Source organism: Colossoma macropomum, unplaced genomic scaffold, assembly GCF_904425465.1.
Source record: "Colossoma macropomum unplaced genomic scaffold, Colossoma_macropomum, whole genome shotgun sequence".
Taxonomy (NCBI): Eukaryota; Metazoa; Chordata; class Actinopteri; order Characiformes; family Serrasalmidae; genus Colossoma; species Colossoma macropomum.
Genome location: NW_023494809.1, coordinates 22493491 through 22510859, shown reverse-complemented (window position 1 = coordinate 22510859; position 17369 = coordinate 22493491). Strand labels below are relative to the sequence as shown.

Below are 17369 nucleotides of genomic sequence, written 5' to 3'. Positions count from 1 at the left end.
TGGTTGGAGAAAACGCAGCGTGCGGTATCCATGACAACAGCAGCTTCACTTCCCAAACAAAGCGCTGATGGCACCGCGGCTTGAGAATGAACTCAAGCTAGTCGCTGTGCAGAAACTGAGAACAGGCTAAACTGAAGTAAGTGGCTTTCCTGACAAATAGACACTAAGCAGATAGTCAGTATGGTCCGTTTGTATGTCTGTTTAGTATGAGTTCCCTCTAACGTTAACCTGAGATGAGCTAATCGCCGGAAATTTTGAGAATGGAGAGGGTTCAGAAACCCGTTAACCCAGGTGGCAAACGACCAAGCTCAGTCTGTGTTAGATACGACGTTAGTGGGTGAGCTACACTTAAGTTATCCCTACTGAAAAAAAAACGCGTAGACCAGCATTACACACTGATCTACAGTGGTCTATGCTGGTTTTTGCTGGTCTAGTGCTGGTTTAGTAGGTCACCCAGCATGTCCATAACACAACAAATGCTGGTTTTGCTGGTGACCAGCTTTTGCTTGCAGGGTTGCATTGATTCACTGACAGTTTAACTCATTAATGTCCATATCTTCTCTGAGCTGAGCACAAATCTTATGAGTTTTTGTTGCCTATCATACTAAATCCAGTATTTTGGTTGCATGGAATTTAACAAAACAATAGAAAATCCTGATCTGATTGTGAATAAAAGTGTGAAAATGACAGATAATCAAATAACCATGCCCGTGACTTGTCCATCAAAGGTATAACTATACAAAATGTTATCACTTTGGACCAGTTCTGTGACTTTTTCCCTTATCATCATAAATTTATTTGTTGGGCATGAATGGGAAACTCCTCCTGAAACGACCTGATTTATAGTTTATTGGTTTTTTTTAAGTTCACATTTCATTTCTTGTCATTTCAAAGCCATAACTGCTGTGTTTCTCCAGCCTTAGGGGTTTTATCAGTGTCTCCTGAGGGTCCTTCTCTATTGATTTTACAGGCCTCTCCATGTCATCTAGTGGTAGCCTTATGCTCGAAGATCAAGTGTAGAAAAGACATGCTGTCATGCCTTGATGTATATGTTATCTTCCTCTTTCTCAGCCTTTTTCTGGTGGTTGAAAAGCCTAAGTCCAGAGCCGTGGTTTGCTGAAGAATTATACTGGATAATAACTGGAGGAAAAACCTTTTACATTTTTTTCAATGCATATGAATGGGTTTACAGTGATAAAGACACAGCAAGCAGATGTCTCAGGGTCAGGGCAATAAATAATGCAGATCTCAAGGGAATTAAGCTAGTTTTTCTATGGGTATAGAACTGCCTTCCTCTTAAACTTAGGTCAGGTCACCTTTAGAGCAAGTATCTAATTCACCTTTGGCCTCTCATTTGCCTCTTAAAAGTACTAGGTGACTTGCAGGAAGCCTGACCATGATCCAGCATGGTCCAGCACTGTAATGTCTTAATTTGATAATTTGGTTAAACATCTGAAAAATACTTAAAGGTCCCATATTGTGGAAAAACACAATTTCCTCGCTGTTTGGAAATGAAGGAGTTTCAAGTGATATGTAAACATTGTCAAAGTTCCAGTGTGTACCATTCACTACACCGGCAGTGGACAGTTTCTATTGGTCCTTTTGTCATGTACCGTTTACATAATGTAAAACGCACAACAATATTTTCCTTCTGCAATTATAGGTGGTTTATTGTTAGATCTATTTCTTTTCTTAAAACTCTTTTGGTGTCATACCACATAACCATGGTATTTTGCAGATAAACATCACAGATATACAGAGCACTCCAGCCGCCATGGTTCGCCTGACTGTGGATCTGATTGCCAAATCCAGCAACCACAAAAACAGAAGAAACTGTTCCCTCCCACAATATCTCAAGAAATTAACACATCTCAACTTTTCAAACAAGAACATAGATGATATCGTAAGTCTTGCCATTTTGAATTAGAATCTACTTTTGTTTTTTTTGGTTTGCTCCAATGTCCTGTCTCATTCCTGTTTTTAGGATGATCTGTCCATGTGCAGAAACCTCACAGTTCTCTACCTGTACGACAATCAGATAACACACATCTGCAGTCTGGGTTTTGCCTCCAATCTTACGCACCTGTACCTGCAGAACAACAGCATCACTCACATAGAGAACCTGTCATCACTACAGAGGCTCTCTAAATTGTAAGTATGGGAAGGTGGCATGTGGAGTAGTCACAATCCAGGTCAAAATAGATCAAGCCAAGTAGTCTACAAATGTATTTAACTGACAATTTAATATATTCTTCCCATAATAAGAAAACACTGTACCTCAGAAATGGTAAGGAAGAAAGGAGAAATGTAGTTGTAGTTTATTTTTTTTGTTCTGCTTATAACATTTGTGTAGGTTTATGTACCAGAAACACCCATAATTAATTTTTCGTCACCATTTTCCAACCTCTCTTTATCCCTTAGAATTGTTTTTGTTACTGCACCTTTACGACTGATATAAATAAAATGTAAAAAGTGTTCTTATTGGCTGCCCTGTAGTGTACCTTGTTCAAAAAACAGTCTGCGCTGAAACACTTAATGGTGGCTAAATAGGCAGATACAGTTGTATGCAAAAGTCTGGGTCAAATTACATGCTATGTTGATTTTGTAAGTGAAAATAAGTTACACATCCTCAACAGATACATAATAATCCAGATACAGATATCTGAATACACATTTAATTGTGCACAATTACTTTCTCTTCGCTAAATTTAACCAAACGCCCCTACGCAAAAGTTATGGCACATTTCATATTTTATGTTTGATTTTTCCCAAAATGTTAAACTCTGCAAGTAGTTTTTAAGTAGTCTTTAATTTTGTTCCCTGTAGCGGATGTGTAAACTTATTTTCTCTTAAAGCTTACAGCTGATTTAAATGGAAGAAAGAAAATCTATTATATGGGTCCTTTAATGTATTATATGTGAAATTTAGGTGGTGTTTTCAAATGGTATAAATGAAACAAATACAAAAACTGAAAAAATGGAGTAAAAAAATTGAGTTAATGGAGATTGTATTATGATCTGGAGCTAAGAGTATTATGCTTGGTTGGCCACCTCATCTCCTGCACATCTGCTGCGTTGAAGAGTTCAGTTGCAGCCAGTTAATCAAGCTTTTCTTAATAGCATCTGAATATTAGAGCCACGTGTGTTGTGACTACGTTCATCAAACCTCCAGAAAAGGGATTGAGCACCTCCAGTTAGTTACCGTATATAATGGAATGAAAAGTTAAATACAAATCGCCAAAATGTTCAGAGAACGTTGGACATAAAACTGGTTCTGTGCATTCATACAAAAATCGAGTATCTGTGCAACGTTACTTCCACAGATCAAGTGCAAATGTCAGCAGCCACTGTTTATTTGTGTTAGGTTTCTGGGGGGCAACAGCATCACTGTGGTTGAGGGTTTGGAGCAACTGAGCGAACTGAAGGAACTCCACATAGAGGGCCAGAGACTACCACAGGGAGAGAAGCTGATTTTTGACCCTCGTACCGTTCTTGCCCTTTCTGTAAGGACCTCAATGCAGCAAAAGACCACACTGGAGCCCTGCAGTCTCCCCTAATGTTTATGATGCCTAATATGTATCATGTCCTAATACTTAATCACCTATTTATATGTATCACCTATTTACACTAGCGTTCAAAAAGTTTGGAAGTTTTATATATTTTAAAAGTGTACTTATAAATGTTTTAGTGAACACTTCAGGAAGTTTTAAAGTTTTGAAATTGATTACATTATTATTGATTATGATTATTATTAATATACTGTATATTATTTATTTACAAACATTTTTGTCAGGTTATCTGCCTTAAGATTTGATCACCAGTTTTGTTATATGAGACAATCTGGATATTTATTTTAGTAGTAACCTTATTACTACTAATACAATATGGCTTTCATAGATGTTTTAGAATAATCTACAGCGACATTCATCATTCTGAACACGTTTACATTTTCTAAAATCTTTTTATATTATTGAAAACTGATTCCAACCATTTGAACAATGATTTTAAACCTTTGAACAGTAGTCTATATGTATGTATGTATTTACTTACCAACAACTTGCTGTAGAGAAACCTATATGTAGACAAGCCATCAGATATCCCAGATGTGTAATAAAGCCGTTTTTGTGTAAGCTTAGATGATAGTAAAAGAGGTCTCTGTGGCCACTTACTTCAACAGAAACTGTTTACTGCCTTGGTTTAAGGTAAACAAACTGCAAATTTAAGGATTTTGTTTATTTTGATAATTAATTAAATTGCAGCGAGGGTAGGAGCCTTCCATAAAGCTTTCCATTTAGTAGTACAGCATGTTCATTTATACATTACTAGATGAACTAATTTTTTGTTTAAAATACAAAAAAAAAAACTCTTACTGTTCTTTTCAGGGGTCGTTATGTGTTCTGAATATTAATAACAACAACATAGATGAAGTACATGATCTGGCGGTTCTTAACAAGATGACACATTTCTATGCTGTGGACAACCAGCTACAGGACATGCAGGTAAGATAGATGACTTTTTTATGTTTCAGAACTGACAGAATACAAGGAAGTCACTTAGCTATAATTGCAAAAAAAATATTGCACTGTTATGTTTGATAAAGATGAAATGATATGGAGAATGTGCTAAAAAAGCCTAATCCTGCAAATCCTGCCAGACATTCCCAGTCTAGAGTTGGACAGGGTCAGAATTATTCAACAAATCAATGGGCTAGTCTCCAGGGACCACCTTTGCTGACAGCTTAAACAAGCGCAAGTTTTCCTTCTTCCTCAGTAGACTTATTTTACTCCACATTATACAACTGATCCTCCATTTCGAACTGCAGCTTTGCGAATACACTTTCCTTTCAATATGGGTGCTACTAAAGGCCTAAATGTAGCCTTTTATGATGCCCGATTTCTTCAGGACAGGCTGTTTGATATGTGAAGGCTGACAGACTTGAAGAAACATGAAGTAGGTATAAAAACCTTGCTGCGCAGTCGCACCGTAACTTCTGCACACAGGCCAAAAGCCACCCCTTAGAGCCACTGCTGCAGGTAATTGCGATACATGTGTCAAAGGAAGCTTTCATGTTTAGCAGATATCTCCTTTAATTTATACAACCCCTTGGCCACTATTGATTCAGCAAAGACAGCACCAGAAGGGTCGATTCTTCCTTTTTTTGCGCAGTTCAGTGGGAATCCAGAGGAAACATTATGGATTTTTAAAAGAGATTATGACAAGCAGTCAGCCGAGTGACAAATGGGTATCTGCAGAGGCCGTTAGTGGCGCGTGGCCAGACGGCTGAGGACGGAGGATCGAAGTGCTGGTCAAATACAGGTTCATAACTGGCCATCATTAGTCCAGCACGGGGCTGGAGAGGACCCCAGTCAGGAGTGCATTCAGCACTCATGCGCATGGGAGAGCAATTTGGTGCTGGGCAGTTCCCAGCCAAGCCCTCTGAGTGACGGGCCTGACACGATCATTTATCAAAGCCTGCAAGCGCGCGGCTTGCCGGGGTCCCGCTAGAGTTGATTGCACGCGGACTGAAAAGTGGAAGCACTTTGGTTGAGACAGGAAGGCAATGAACAATCAGAGTCCAGTGTCCAGAGAGTGTTCATATTTCCAGGCTGGATTAATGTGTCTTTAGATAAACATACACTCTGGGCAACGTGCTGGAGGGCAGCTGCCCCAGGGAACTTGTTAGTCCGAGTGACAGTATTTATTAAAGCAAGCTGATGTTTTGTTTACGCCTTCAGCTTTCATACTAAGTAACTAAAGCTGTTCTGAGCTTTTTGAAAATGCAGATTTTTCACCCTAGTAGTGCAGATTTTAAAAAAATGAATTCTCTGCCTGAAAGAGATCTTACTAAGAGTACTAGGATGCTCTTCTTACTAAGAGTTTAGAATTTAAATACTCTCCTAAATTGGAAGCAATAACAGTGCAAAATAATGTTCCACTTTCAGGAGCTGGAAACAGTGTTCAGCCAATGGCCTCAACTTCACCGAATGGATTTGCGTGGAAATCCTGTGTGTCACAAACCCAAATACAGAGACAGACTAATAACTGTGTGCAGAAAGTTGGGTAAGAGCATGAAACTGCAGGTCACTGATTATACAGAGAATTTCTATTTTTAAGGAATAAATCAATTTTAAGTGTTAATGTTTAAATGTTTAAACAGTTTATACAGCACAGCTATTAAGTATATCATTCATTTTTTTCAGTGTTGTGGGGAAAAAGCAGAAAAAAGAAAGCTACACAGAAGTCTCAATAACTAAATATAATTTCATATTTGTCAGTATTTAGTGTGTCCGCCTTTTGCCTTTATTACAGAGTCAGTTCTTTTTCAGGAGACTTCTTCTCAGTTTTTTTTTAAGAAATCTGCAGGGATATTTTTCCACACCTCCAAAGTTCAGTCTTAGAAGTTTTTGCTTTTTTTTGTCTCTCACAATCCAAGTAATCCCAAACACATTCAGTGATGCTGAGGTCTGGCCTCTAGGATGACCAGTCCATTTTTCTGAGAACACCAGCAGCTTTAATTTCTAGATGTTCTTAGTGGCTTTTTAACAGCTACACATCCTTTCAGACCCATAGTGTTGAGTTGTCTTCTCACAGTGGAAGGATGGAGAGAAAACATCTCCACATCAGTGATTTTTTCAGATCTGAAGCAAGAGAGAAGCTTGATTTTCTCCTCTCTCTCAAAGATGAAAGCTTAAGCATTGTTTATTTGGTGGTGATAGTTCGGCGTTCTAAAAGGTCCTGCACAGTTGTAAGGAGTCCATTTTTCTTTAGATTTTTGAATAATTTTTTTATTATTTTTGAATAATTTTTCTCCTGTTTTGCAAACTACTTGTTTTTCATTTATTTTCCTATTAAAAATACTTTGACTGACTTTGGCCTTTACTTATGCAAATGTATTATATCTAATCTCAGAAATATCCCATAAAAAATGAATACCTTGTACTATATGGCCATTTTGGGTGGAAATTAAATCATTTAAGTGTGGGCTCTGACATTTGCACAGTACTGTATGTCTTTTAGACTTTACGTTCTTCTTAATTCATTATTGTAGCTCTTAAGTGACATTGTTCCATATTCGTTGTTTTTTAATGATATTGCTAAACTTTACTCTTTTCAAAATCTAGAGGACCTTGATGGGAAAGAAATAAACGAGTTATCGAGGCAATTTCTAATCAACTGGAAAGCCTCAAAAGAAGCCAAGAAGAAAGCAAGAAATGAACGATTCATAGCAGGAGAGATAACATATCCGTTTTCTGGTATGGTCATTAGTATATTACAACTCATTTATCACCTACTTCCCTGCTTTAAACACAACAACATGTACTAACGTCTCCAGACTGTAGGCAAATATAAAAGATTTCACTATATAACAGTAATACATAATTCTTAAGCAAACTCTATTTGCTTTCTATTCTGAAATACTACCTTTTTCTAAATAATTTTAAACATATGCAGTGGGTCCACTGCCATTATGTGTCATCAGCTTGTAACCAAACACACCCATGTCCCTCTGTGTCCTGTGGTTTGGGATCGCGACAAGATGTGACTCACTCTGTTTTCATTCTAGCTGACTTTCTCTTGGGCCCCCAGTATCCCTTTGCCCAGAACTATGCCGGCTTTCTGGGGAAGAGGAAGCCGCTGGAGTTTGGGAGACCCAGCATGAAAATGAGGTCAGACTCAGTGCGGACAGACTGCAGAGGAGCAAGGTATGAACAACAGCACGTTCTATCCCTCTGTTCTCTAGGCTCATATGATGCAGCCCCTAATTCCTGACATGACGGAGGGTTTATTTTCGTTTAAAGCAGGGTTGCCCACTTTTTGACTTTTTATCAAAGTGCAATGTTTGTGGTGGGCCAAAAAGAACAAAACAATATACAAATAAAGAAAGTAAATAGATTCTAACTTTTATAACATTATACTCTTTTTTGTTTATATATATATAGAGGGTTTATATATATATATATATAAAGAACTGAAAACATGTTTTTCAAAACACACTTATAACAGAAGCCAGTGGGCAGTTGCTTAAGCGCCAACTGGCTTTTCCTTATAAATAATATTATATAATGACATATTATAAATATGTCAACAGATTTTCTCATCTTTACTATTTTTTTAAGGAGGGTGTTCCATTTTTGACTTAATTTTACTTATAGACATATCCCCATGTAAGCTGTTATGTAATTTCTCCGCAAAATTGAGTCAAAGCTTGTACCTTGTACTCATATAAACAATCAACCTAAACATGCTTCAGTCTGTTTCCTTCCTCTCTGCTTGCTTGATAAATGGCCTGCTATTTGTCAAAAGCTACATCTCATAGATTTCTACCTTCCCATGCAAATAAACAGCTTTCTTTTTTACAACTAGCCTGAGGATAATCATCACTTCCCTAAGCTGCTGTATGTGGGGTCATAAGTTACAGTTTAGCTTTCGAAAATCGCCCCGTCCCCTGAGAGCATTCTCAGTAATTCACTGCTTCCAGAAGTGGACTGTACAGCTTGAATTCAGGCTTGAGTCGGGCCTTGTGCCATACTACGTTGGCAGTCTCTGAGGATGCTTCCCACCGCAGTCCCATTGGGAGGGAAGGATGGGAGGGTCCATCAGTGAGGCTGCATGGACGCCAGTTTGAAACGATGTCCTGACAGACCTCATAGAAATCAGATGAGGGATGTGCTGGCCTTTGGCATCCCAGATCGCATGCTGTCGTGTGACAGATCTGTTAAACTAAGAATGTCTAATATGAACTGAGAAAACAATTGAAAAATTGATTTACGAAGATGTGCTCTGAGTTCTCATTTTAAATCTAAATGTTAATAAGGTCATGTATTATAGTGTGACATTTGCTGGCAATGCACTTAAACTCAGTGTTTTCTTTTGTCAATTCAAGAATGACTATAAACAAAACACGTATTTGCACTCACTAATGTTGAATTAACAGCTCTGATTCAAAGGGGAATAATTTTGAATCACAGCTGTTTATGCATTTTATTACTTGCACAACATATCTAAAATTAGACACATGCTATCTACAAGATGTTGTGAAATTAGTATGCTTTCATAACTACTAGATTAGACTGCTGTACTGTGTCACTGGCCAGTTGCCCTGCTGTCTCTCTAAATCCACTCCAACTAGTTCAGAATGCAGCAGCCCACATGCTTACCAGGAAAATAAGGTTTGATCATACTACTATGGTCTTACTCAGTTTACACTGGCTTCCTGATAAGTTTAGCATGGACTACAAGATCTTGTTTATGACATATAAAGTTCTTAATGGCCTAACTCCAGCATATCTTACTGATGTGAAGTGCTTTAGCCTGTTCAGACCACTTCACTCTGCTGAGGCACACGTACTGCTTAGGATCACTCACAGCTCAGTTAGTGGAAGATCATTTTCTTATGTAGCTCCTAAACCCTGCAACAGCATTTCAGAGAATATTAAGAGTCTAAGCTAAATAGGTGTTAAATCAGGATTTATAAATCCTGATTAAAGACATTTTTGTTGAGGCCAGCACACAGTTGTATGCAAATGTTTGAGCACCCCTGGAAAATGTCATATTTATGTTTGCTACATGTAGAGAATATATTAAGTTATTTTCACTTAAAACATGTAATTTGACATGTTTTAAACTGGAATTGTTCATACTTTTGCATTCCCAGTACTGTAGGTTATTTTCTTATGTGGTCTGTTATTGTGGCATTATTTTTTTTATTTAGACAGTAATGTTTTTATCTTTCCAATGTTTTACATCATCATGTTTTACTTACTATTTTTTCTTTACACTGTGTAAAGATATATATATATATAGATAGATAGATAGATAGATAGATAGGTAGATAAAACTTAGTTCACTTAAGTTAAGCACTAAGTTAGTTTCATCAATTAATTTCTCTATTAGAATTGTGCCTTTTGGAGTCATTATATAACTGTGCTTTTTGTTGTTTACATGTCAAGAAGAGTGATGATTCCAGCAAGCGCACACCTAGCCACAGAAATGCAAGAGTCTTGAAAAATTCAGAGTCAAACGGCTCTGTGAGCGTCCACTCAGGGAGACTGTGTGGACTTCATAAAGGCAACTCCCCAGGCCCACACACACTGAAACACACGCGCATTTCGTCATGAGTGCATCTGGAACAGATCTGAGTGCTCTCAGTAAGACGAAGTCCATAGTTGCGGTCTGCTACTGTCATTATGTCACCGTGTTTCTGTAAATGTAGATGTTTCAGAGCTGTTTCACGCTGACAGCGCCCACTTTCATTCATATTTCGTTCCATGCACTCATATGCTGCCTGAATGATATCTTCCGAGACTATTTGATCAAATGATGTTTCTCAGATATTCCTGCATTTTATCAGATGAATTTGAGGGGTTTTTTGAGACGTTGAATGTTGAAGAATGCGATTCACATGTACAGCACTGTGCATAAGTCAGAGACCACCCTTCATATTTTTAATTTCAAGTCAATACAGCCATTAAGTATAAGTTATTCAGAATTTAATGTGTCCATGCTTTGCCTTTATTACAGCTTCCTTTACTTTTGGGAGGCTTGCTTTCAGTTTTCTAAAGAAATCTGCAGGGATGTTTTTCCACACCTCCAAAGTTCAGCCTTAGAAGTTGGTTGCATTTTCTGCTTCTCACAATCTGAGTAATCTTAAACATATTCAGTGTTGTTGAGGTCTGGACTCTGGGGTGGACAGTCCATTGTTCTGAGAATACTAGCAGCTTTGTATAATTTACAGATCATATTTTCTTTCCTCAGTAAGGGCTTCTTGACAGCTACATAGGTCCTTTCAGACCCATAGAGCTGAGTTGTCTTCTCACAGTGAAAGGATGGACAGAAGCACCTGTGGATGTTTTCAGATCTGAAGCAGCTTAATTTTCTCCTCTCTCTCAAAGATAAAAGCTTTAAGTGCTGTTTATCTGATGGGGACTGATTTTTTTTTCAGTTATTTTCCTCTGATTCTCCCTTCCTTATGCAAGTGGACTATTATATATCTAATCTCAGAAATATCTCCTGAAAATCATGGAATAATTTGTGCTTAATGGCTGTTTTGACTGGGAATTAAATAAATGAAGGGTGCTCTGTGACTTTTATGGAATTTTGAATACTTAACACCTGTGAGCTATGTGATGTTTATCTGCAGTCTAATAAATCGTGTTTTCACATTTTTTTTTCAATTTTGTTGGCAAATTGTTTTTTTGTGTGTTTGTGCTGTCTTTTGTAAGCAGCAAATACATGATCCACACCCTGTTCTAAATAAAGGATATTTCAGGCTTTTGTGTATTATCAGATGATTCTAAAATGACTTCATACAATTTTTTGCCCAAGATTATTATTATAGCTAATAATTTGATGACGATATTTGCTTATCTAATCAGCCACAGAGGCCTGCCATTTAAAAAAGGTAGTCCTTTTTTCAAATGCTGTCATTTTTTAATCTCTATGGAACATAGAGTTTAGCTAATAAAAGGTCAATGATATAATAATACAGGAACATTGTTCTGGTGACTGGACACTTTTGAGCTTTGTATCATCACCCTGAATAATATGTGAGGAACACACGCCGATGAAATACGTACGAGTTTCATTTGGACAGTGTAGCCTACAATAAGATACTTGCAGTAATAGCCAACATTGGCTATTGAGGGAGTTTTTATAACCACACCAGGGTATAGACCTAACGTGAAAGATGTGGAGTAATTAGGTAGAGAAGCTTACTTAACCTCTTTTGCTCCACTTCATAATTAGTAGCCTGGAGCGAAACTGTTACTTCATCCTTACAAAAACAATGTTTATTAAGAACAGTCTGAGATATACATGTTATGAATAATTCCATTCATTAATTCCATCTCTCGGCGTTGACTCTGGAAATCAGAGTGATTAATTTAGGAGTCTCGCAAGAATTTCCTCATACTTGCCTGTTGATTGCAGTGTTTAGAGTTTATTTATTGGCCGTGTCTCAGGAAATGAAGCTGCGCGTTGCTGTCTGCAGGTCAAAATATCATGGCCAATATCTTCACCCTTCGAACTACTTGGGTCCTGTTGTCCAGTAGCCCGTATCTCCAAGCCACCCTGGCAAAAGAACAGAAATTATGTGTTGGCAAATTTAACCTTACTGTAGTCAAAATATGGATTTCAGTTGATAAAATGTTTAGCTATACTCTTACTTGTGAGGAACATGCTCTGCTTCTTTCTTAAGTTCCATTATAGTCCTTTACATTTAGTTCCTAATTCCGTTTATTGGGTTTCACATCATTCAGCACCTGGACTGCTTTGCCATTGCTTACAGATCTTGCAAGTCACCATTTTATTTTAGACCAAAAAGCAAAGAAAATTGAACAAACTTCAGATGATGGATGCTGGATGTGCGAAGAAACTCCACTGCAGTTCTACAAGGAACTCTGTTCTTGAGGAGGTTTGGACCTCATTCTTTTAACTCAAGTTCTCCTTGAGTGATTATTTCATTGAAGTAACCAGACTTTTACTTCAGGATGGGCTTAGATTCTCTACCCACCTCTGAAGATAAGTTACGACCACTAGTTCCATTCACTACAATGTGATTTGAGACTATAATAATCTTTTATAATAATACTTTCTTTATTTATAGAGTACTTTCATACTTGTGGCTGCTCAAAGTGCTTTAGACAGGTAATAAAGCATGACAGTAAAAGAAGAAACCATGAGAATTAATTTTAAAATCATATAAGACAGCTATCCAACAAATATCCAACTTTAGTCAATAAGGGCAGGCTTAACTATCTCACAGTTCCATATTTTAGTCGTGCTTTGCTGCGCAGTGTGTTAGGAGCTCAAACTGGTCCAAAAACTGCTGCTTTCCACTTTCCCTCCTCAAATGAGTTAAAGGGGAAAGTGAGCGGAGCCCCTCTGGCTGCCACTGAGCTTTAAAGGCCCTTGATTAATTGCACCGGAGTGAAAGAGCTGTCAGCTCGTTGTTTTCCCAATAAATGAGAGGCTCCCGAGAGCTGCGCGCCGCTTCAAGGTGAGGCGCAGCTTTATATAGATTTTAATGCAGAGGGAGCGGAGCTGGTCACTCAGAGCGGAGAGCAGCGCGCGGTGGATGGCTGCATGTCCAGCGCAAAACTCCTCACACGCTTAGGCTGAAGGTAGGACTGCGCTTCTCCACTAAGAGAACTTTTCAACACTGGACTCAGTCTGTAAGGTTTGGATTTCACTTTTGCTCGAACTTGGGTTAAGCTTGGGGTCATAGTGTAGATGGAGGTGTCTGCTGGAACATTGCGTAAAGCTTGACGTACATAACGGTGGTTTATTATTTTCCATTTTTCCATCGTAATATACCGAGTCATTAATTAATTGCGATTGGTCGATTATATTACACGAAATCTATTTGACTTTCTATGAGGGTGGTGCATGTTTTGTTGCATGGTTGCTTTTAACATTGTGTTGTGTATGTTTTTTTTTTTTGCATTTTATTACACACTTAAAAAGATCTTCTTTTTCAAGGGTTCTATAGTAAAAGGAATGGTTCTGTTTAGCACCAAAAAGGGTTTTATTGTTACGATGTTAAACTTTTTGGTGCTATAAAGAACCATTTTCATAAAGGCTCTATATAGAACCACATCACACACATTCTCTATCAATCTGGAGAACCATTTCACAATGCAAAGAACTATTTAAGCACGAAAATGTTCCATATAGAACTTCTAAAGAGAACCGTTGCCTGTACCCGTCTTTTTTAAGTGTGTATGCTTCGACGTTGTGGCGGATTCACAATTTGTGCAGGAATATTTTGTATGGGCTCTTGAAGAATAAAGGATATAAGCTGCAGAACGACGTAGCTTATAAAGCTTATAAACAGTTCAAATAAAAACAGACAGGACTATTAAGGATATAAACTTACATCGGGCTATAAAAGTTAAAATAAAGTGCTTCAGGAAATGTTCTGAACACAAATAATACGAAGAAATTACGACAATTAGAATTTCATGTCAAATTTTATTAAGAAGCATACAGACTAGATGTTAATGTTAATGTTTATGCAGCTAACAGTCCAGCCTATAGCATTATACAACCAGCATGTATATATAGTATAGTTCAAAGTGAGTAAATTAAGTGGGAGAATTATTAGAAACACTTACAGCTTTCCAAAATCTTATCACTCAGCGTGACCATATAAATCACAAAACAGGCCCTGCGTCCAAAACCACACACTATGCGGTACCATAGGCTTCTAATAAACGTGCTACTAATGGTGGTCTACTATTATGGTCCACGTACTAAGTATGATAAGATCCTGTTTTGGACGCAGTCAGAGTTCAGTCCTTGCTGTAGTTCAACGTGTCCCCGCTGTGTTATTATGGTTCAGGTCCAGCGCTGATCCCGCATGGAGCCGCAGCCTGAGAGCCCGGCCTGCAGCCCCAGTCCCAGCTCGAGCCCGGACCCCTCTGACCGGCGGCGCGCCAGAGGTCTCACGGGCCCCGGGCTCGCGGGCAGGGGACGACCGGCCGCCGCCAACGCCGCGCGCGAGAGGAGCCGCGTGCAGACGCTCCGACACGCCTTCCTGGAGCTGCAGAGGACTTTACCGTCGGTGCCGCCGGACACCAAACTGTCCAAGCTGGACGTGCTGATTTTGGCCACAACGTACATCGCCCATCTGACCAGGACCTTGCAGGAGGAAGGGGAGGAGGAGGGGGACGCGGGCAAACACACGACCGAGGCGTTCAGGTCACTCAAAGGGGACGGTTACCTGCATCCTGTCAAAGTGAGTGCGACCGCAGTTCTGCGTTTAGTTGCGCATTGCTGTTTATATTCTGCGTTTCTGCTGCGTTCACATTTTGTGCACTGATATGTTAGCGTTGACATTTTGCACATTAATATTTTGCATGGTGTACTCGCGACGTATATCGAGCGTAAGCTATAGAAAATTCTTAAAGGAGTGTATAAAATATATGAGCCATGACAAATGACTCAGAAAATTCTTGGAAAGAAAATCAAGATTTTACTAAAAAAGAAAATAAAAGAATATATATATATATATATATATATATATATATATATATATATATATATATATATAAGCCAAATTTTGTCCTTCATTCAGTTTCATGCACTTGAGTACAGTCTGGGTGGATTTTCAAATATTAATGCTTTGCTGTTGCATGTACTAAAAACGGCTATACATATAATGTAAATGTACCCTCAAAGGTGCAACACTGTCCTTTAAAATGAGTTTTAAAATACAATAAATTCACTTTCCAGGGGAAATGTGTATATTTGTAGCTCTTTAAAAACAGAAAAAAATCAAGACCAGACAGGGTGAATGGAGTTAATGCAACTTAGCAGCGTAATAAAGCGCAATAAAGCTCCCTAATTAAAGCTACTGAAGATGTGCTTTTCAGGGAACCACCCAAGTGAAAGGGACACTTTTTCTCTGAGTGATGTTGGAGTTTTGCAGCTACTTGAGTCATCACTTATTTGCACACCTTTACTCATCTGCCCACATCTGATGACCACAAGGGAAACGATGGTTTTTTAAAATAATTTATTTCTGGATAATTGCTGAAAAGTAGAAAAACATTCGAATTGGTTCAATGTAGAGAAACTTAGAGACTTAGACTTCTTTACAGTGGTGATGATAGAAACCAGGGGTCAAACTGTCTACATGGTAAATATAGCCATTATATTTAATATCCAAGATGAGCAGTGATCCTACACGTGCCTCCTGAATTTTCATATGTAATGTTGTTAGTAAAATAGCGACAAATCTGAAAAAAAAAAATGTTTTCTTCGGGGACTATTTTGCCTTACAACACAAGGATGCGCTATATTTATTTAAAACTACATTTTAGGCCCAAATCTTTTCAAGTATTGTAAAACGACGTGTCAGACATCAGATCAACTTTCCATTTACTTCAGTTAAACTCTTCAGACGTCTGGTTCCTATCACCACCGTGAACAATCCTGACTTGGTAGCACATTTCACATCAAACCACTCTGAATGACTCTGTTGACATCTTAACCGTTCGTTTATCCAGAAGTTGTTATATAAAAGCGATGCAGTTTAAGGTCCTTTAAGGTCTTCGCTCCTCACCGTTTTGATTCTGTTTTGCAGAAATGGCCCATGCGCTCCAGGCTCTACATCGGTGCCACCGGCCAGTTCCTGAGCAACTCGGGCCACAGTGAAAATCAAGGAGCGTCTTCATCATCTCAGACATAAAAACCATTTGCACATGAGACTTTATGGAAGCAACGACACAAATGAAGGCTTAAATTATTATTACAGATTATCTGCGAAGGCAAAAACGCACGGGCCACCTGGACTGGAGACGTTCACGATCAGCTTACAGCTCTTCAAACGGAACCGATTCTCAGTCTGAAGATGAACGCAAGCTGTCAGTCATTTCTTTTCTTTTTCATTCTTTCACCAGTTTCAGAACCACTCGAACCGAACAGGACTGAGTGGCGTTCTGCTTTGCTGACTGTGTTCCAGCACACGGACATGCACAGGAAATCTAAAAGCCTAATTATTTCACGTTTGTAAATAAGATTTCTGACGTATTTTTGTTTTCTTACTGAAACAGATGTCCCTGCTCGAAGTCTCGGTGTCTTGTTGGAGGTCTTGCTGTGTAGCTAAACCGTGTTTTTTGTTCTAATGAGCTGTCATGCTTGACTTGTTGGCTGTGCACTTTCGGTTCAAATATTTGCACTAAATGCATGTGTGTGAACAGCATCACATCCGTCATGTGAAGTGGTCTGTCAGAGTCTGGACAATAGCAGGTCCAGTGGAAGCCCAGCTTCTTCGGCTTTTATTCCTCCTCCTTTCTTCCTCTATTCTTTCCCCACACACGTCTGTGGTCGTCGGTGTATTTGTGGATTGTAAAGTGAGAAAAATAAAGAAAGATACAAAAAAAAAAATTTGAATTTGTTTGTTAAAACCTCAACATTTTTAACGTTTGTTAAACATATTTAATGGTTTCTAGTTCATTACGTAAAAAAATCAAATAACAAAATAATAATAAAAGAATACTACATACACCACGTGTCTAATGACTGACTAAACAAAATTAGAAGAGGTCTTAAAATTATATCAAAGCTGCCTTTATTCATTTTTTCATTTCCACGTCAGGAAAAAAAAAAAAAACGTTTTAATGTATTAAAACACCTCAAGTTATATTGGAAATATGGGCTCATATAAAGGCACACTGGCTTTACAAACCACAGCCAGGTTTTAAGACTGCTTAATTTCTTTTAAGCCTGTTTGAGAATGGAAAACAATAAATGCTGTTTAATAAATGATCATCTGGATAGTTTGTGCATGGTTAGGTCTAGGCTTATTTGGCTTATATCTAAGGATGAAAAGGATAAAGGTTTAAACAGTCTGACTGATTTCTGTTT

At 38.3% G+C, this 17369-nt stretch overlaps 2 protein-coding genes across 2 annotated transcripts; both read left to right on the top strand.

Moving 5' to 3' along the window:
* The first annotated feature begins 64 nt into the window (after positions 1–64).
* On the top strand, positions 65–10236 carry ppp1r42 (protein phosphatase 1, regulatory subunit 42). Its single transcript, XM_036558609.1, has 9 exons — positions 65–136; positions 1739–1903; positions 1985–2151; positions 3364–3502; positions 4382–4498; positions 5942–6059; positions 7121–7252; positions 7564–7702; positions 9950–10236. Exons 2-9 carry the CDS (start codon positions 1775–1777, stop codon positions 10002–10004), a joined length of 996 nt encoding a protein of 331 aa, XP_036414502.1. The 5' UTR covers positions 65–136; positions 1739–1774; the 3' UTR covers positions 10005–10236.
* A 4122-nt stretch (positions 10237–14358) lies between these two features.
* Positions 14359–16191, top strand: LOC118799167 (transcription factor 24-like). The gene is made up of 2 exons (XM_036558887.1): positions 14359–14736; positions 16087–16191. The coding sequence occupies exons 1-2, from the start codon at positions 14359–14361 to the stop codon at positions 16189–16191; spliced, it is 483 nt and encodes a 160-aa protein (XP_036414780.1).
* The last annotated feature ends 1178 nt before the right edge of the window (positions 16192–17369 follow it).

Bases quoted from the DNA above. Each gene is read 5' to 3' on its own strand.
- ppp1r42 (XM_036558609.1), top strand. From the start codon at position 1,775: ATGGTTCGCCTGACTGTGGATCTGATTGCCAAATCCAGCAACCACAAA. The intron at 4,499-5,941 runs GTAAGATAGATG...TTCCACTTTCAG, and splicing joins ACCAGCTACAGGACATGCAG to GAGCTGGAAACAGTGTTCAG. The intron at 6,060-7,120 runs GTAAGAGCATGA...TTCAAAATCTAG, and splicing joins AACTGTGTGCAGAAAGTTGG to AGGACCTTGATGGGAAAGAA.
- LOC118799167 (XM_036558887.1), top strand. From the start codon at position 14,359: ATGGAGCCGCAGCCTGAGAGCCCGGCCTGCAGCCCCAGTCCCAGCTCG. The intron at 14,737-16,086 runs GTGAGTGCGACC...TCTGTTTTGCAG, and splicing joins GTTACCTGCATCCTGTCAAA to AAATGGCCCATGCGCTCCAG.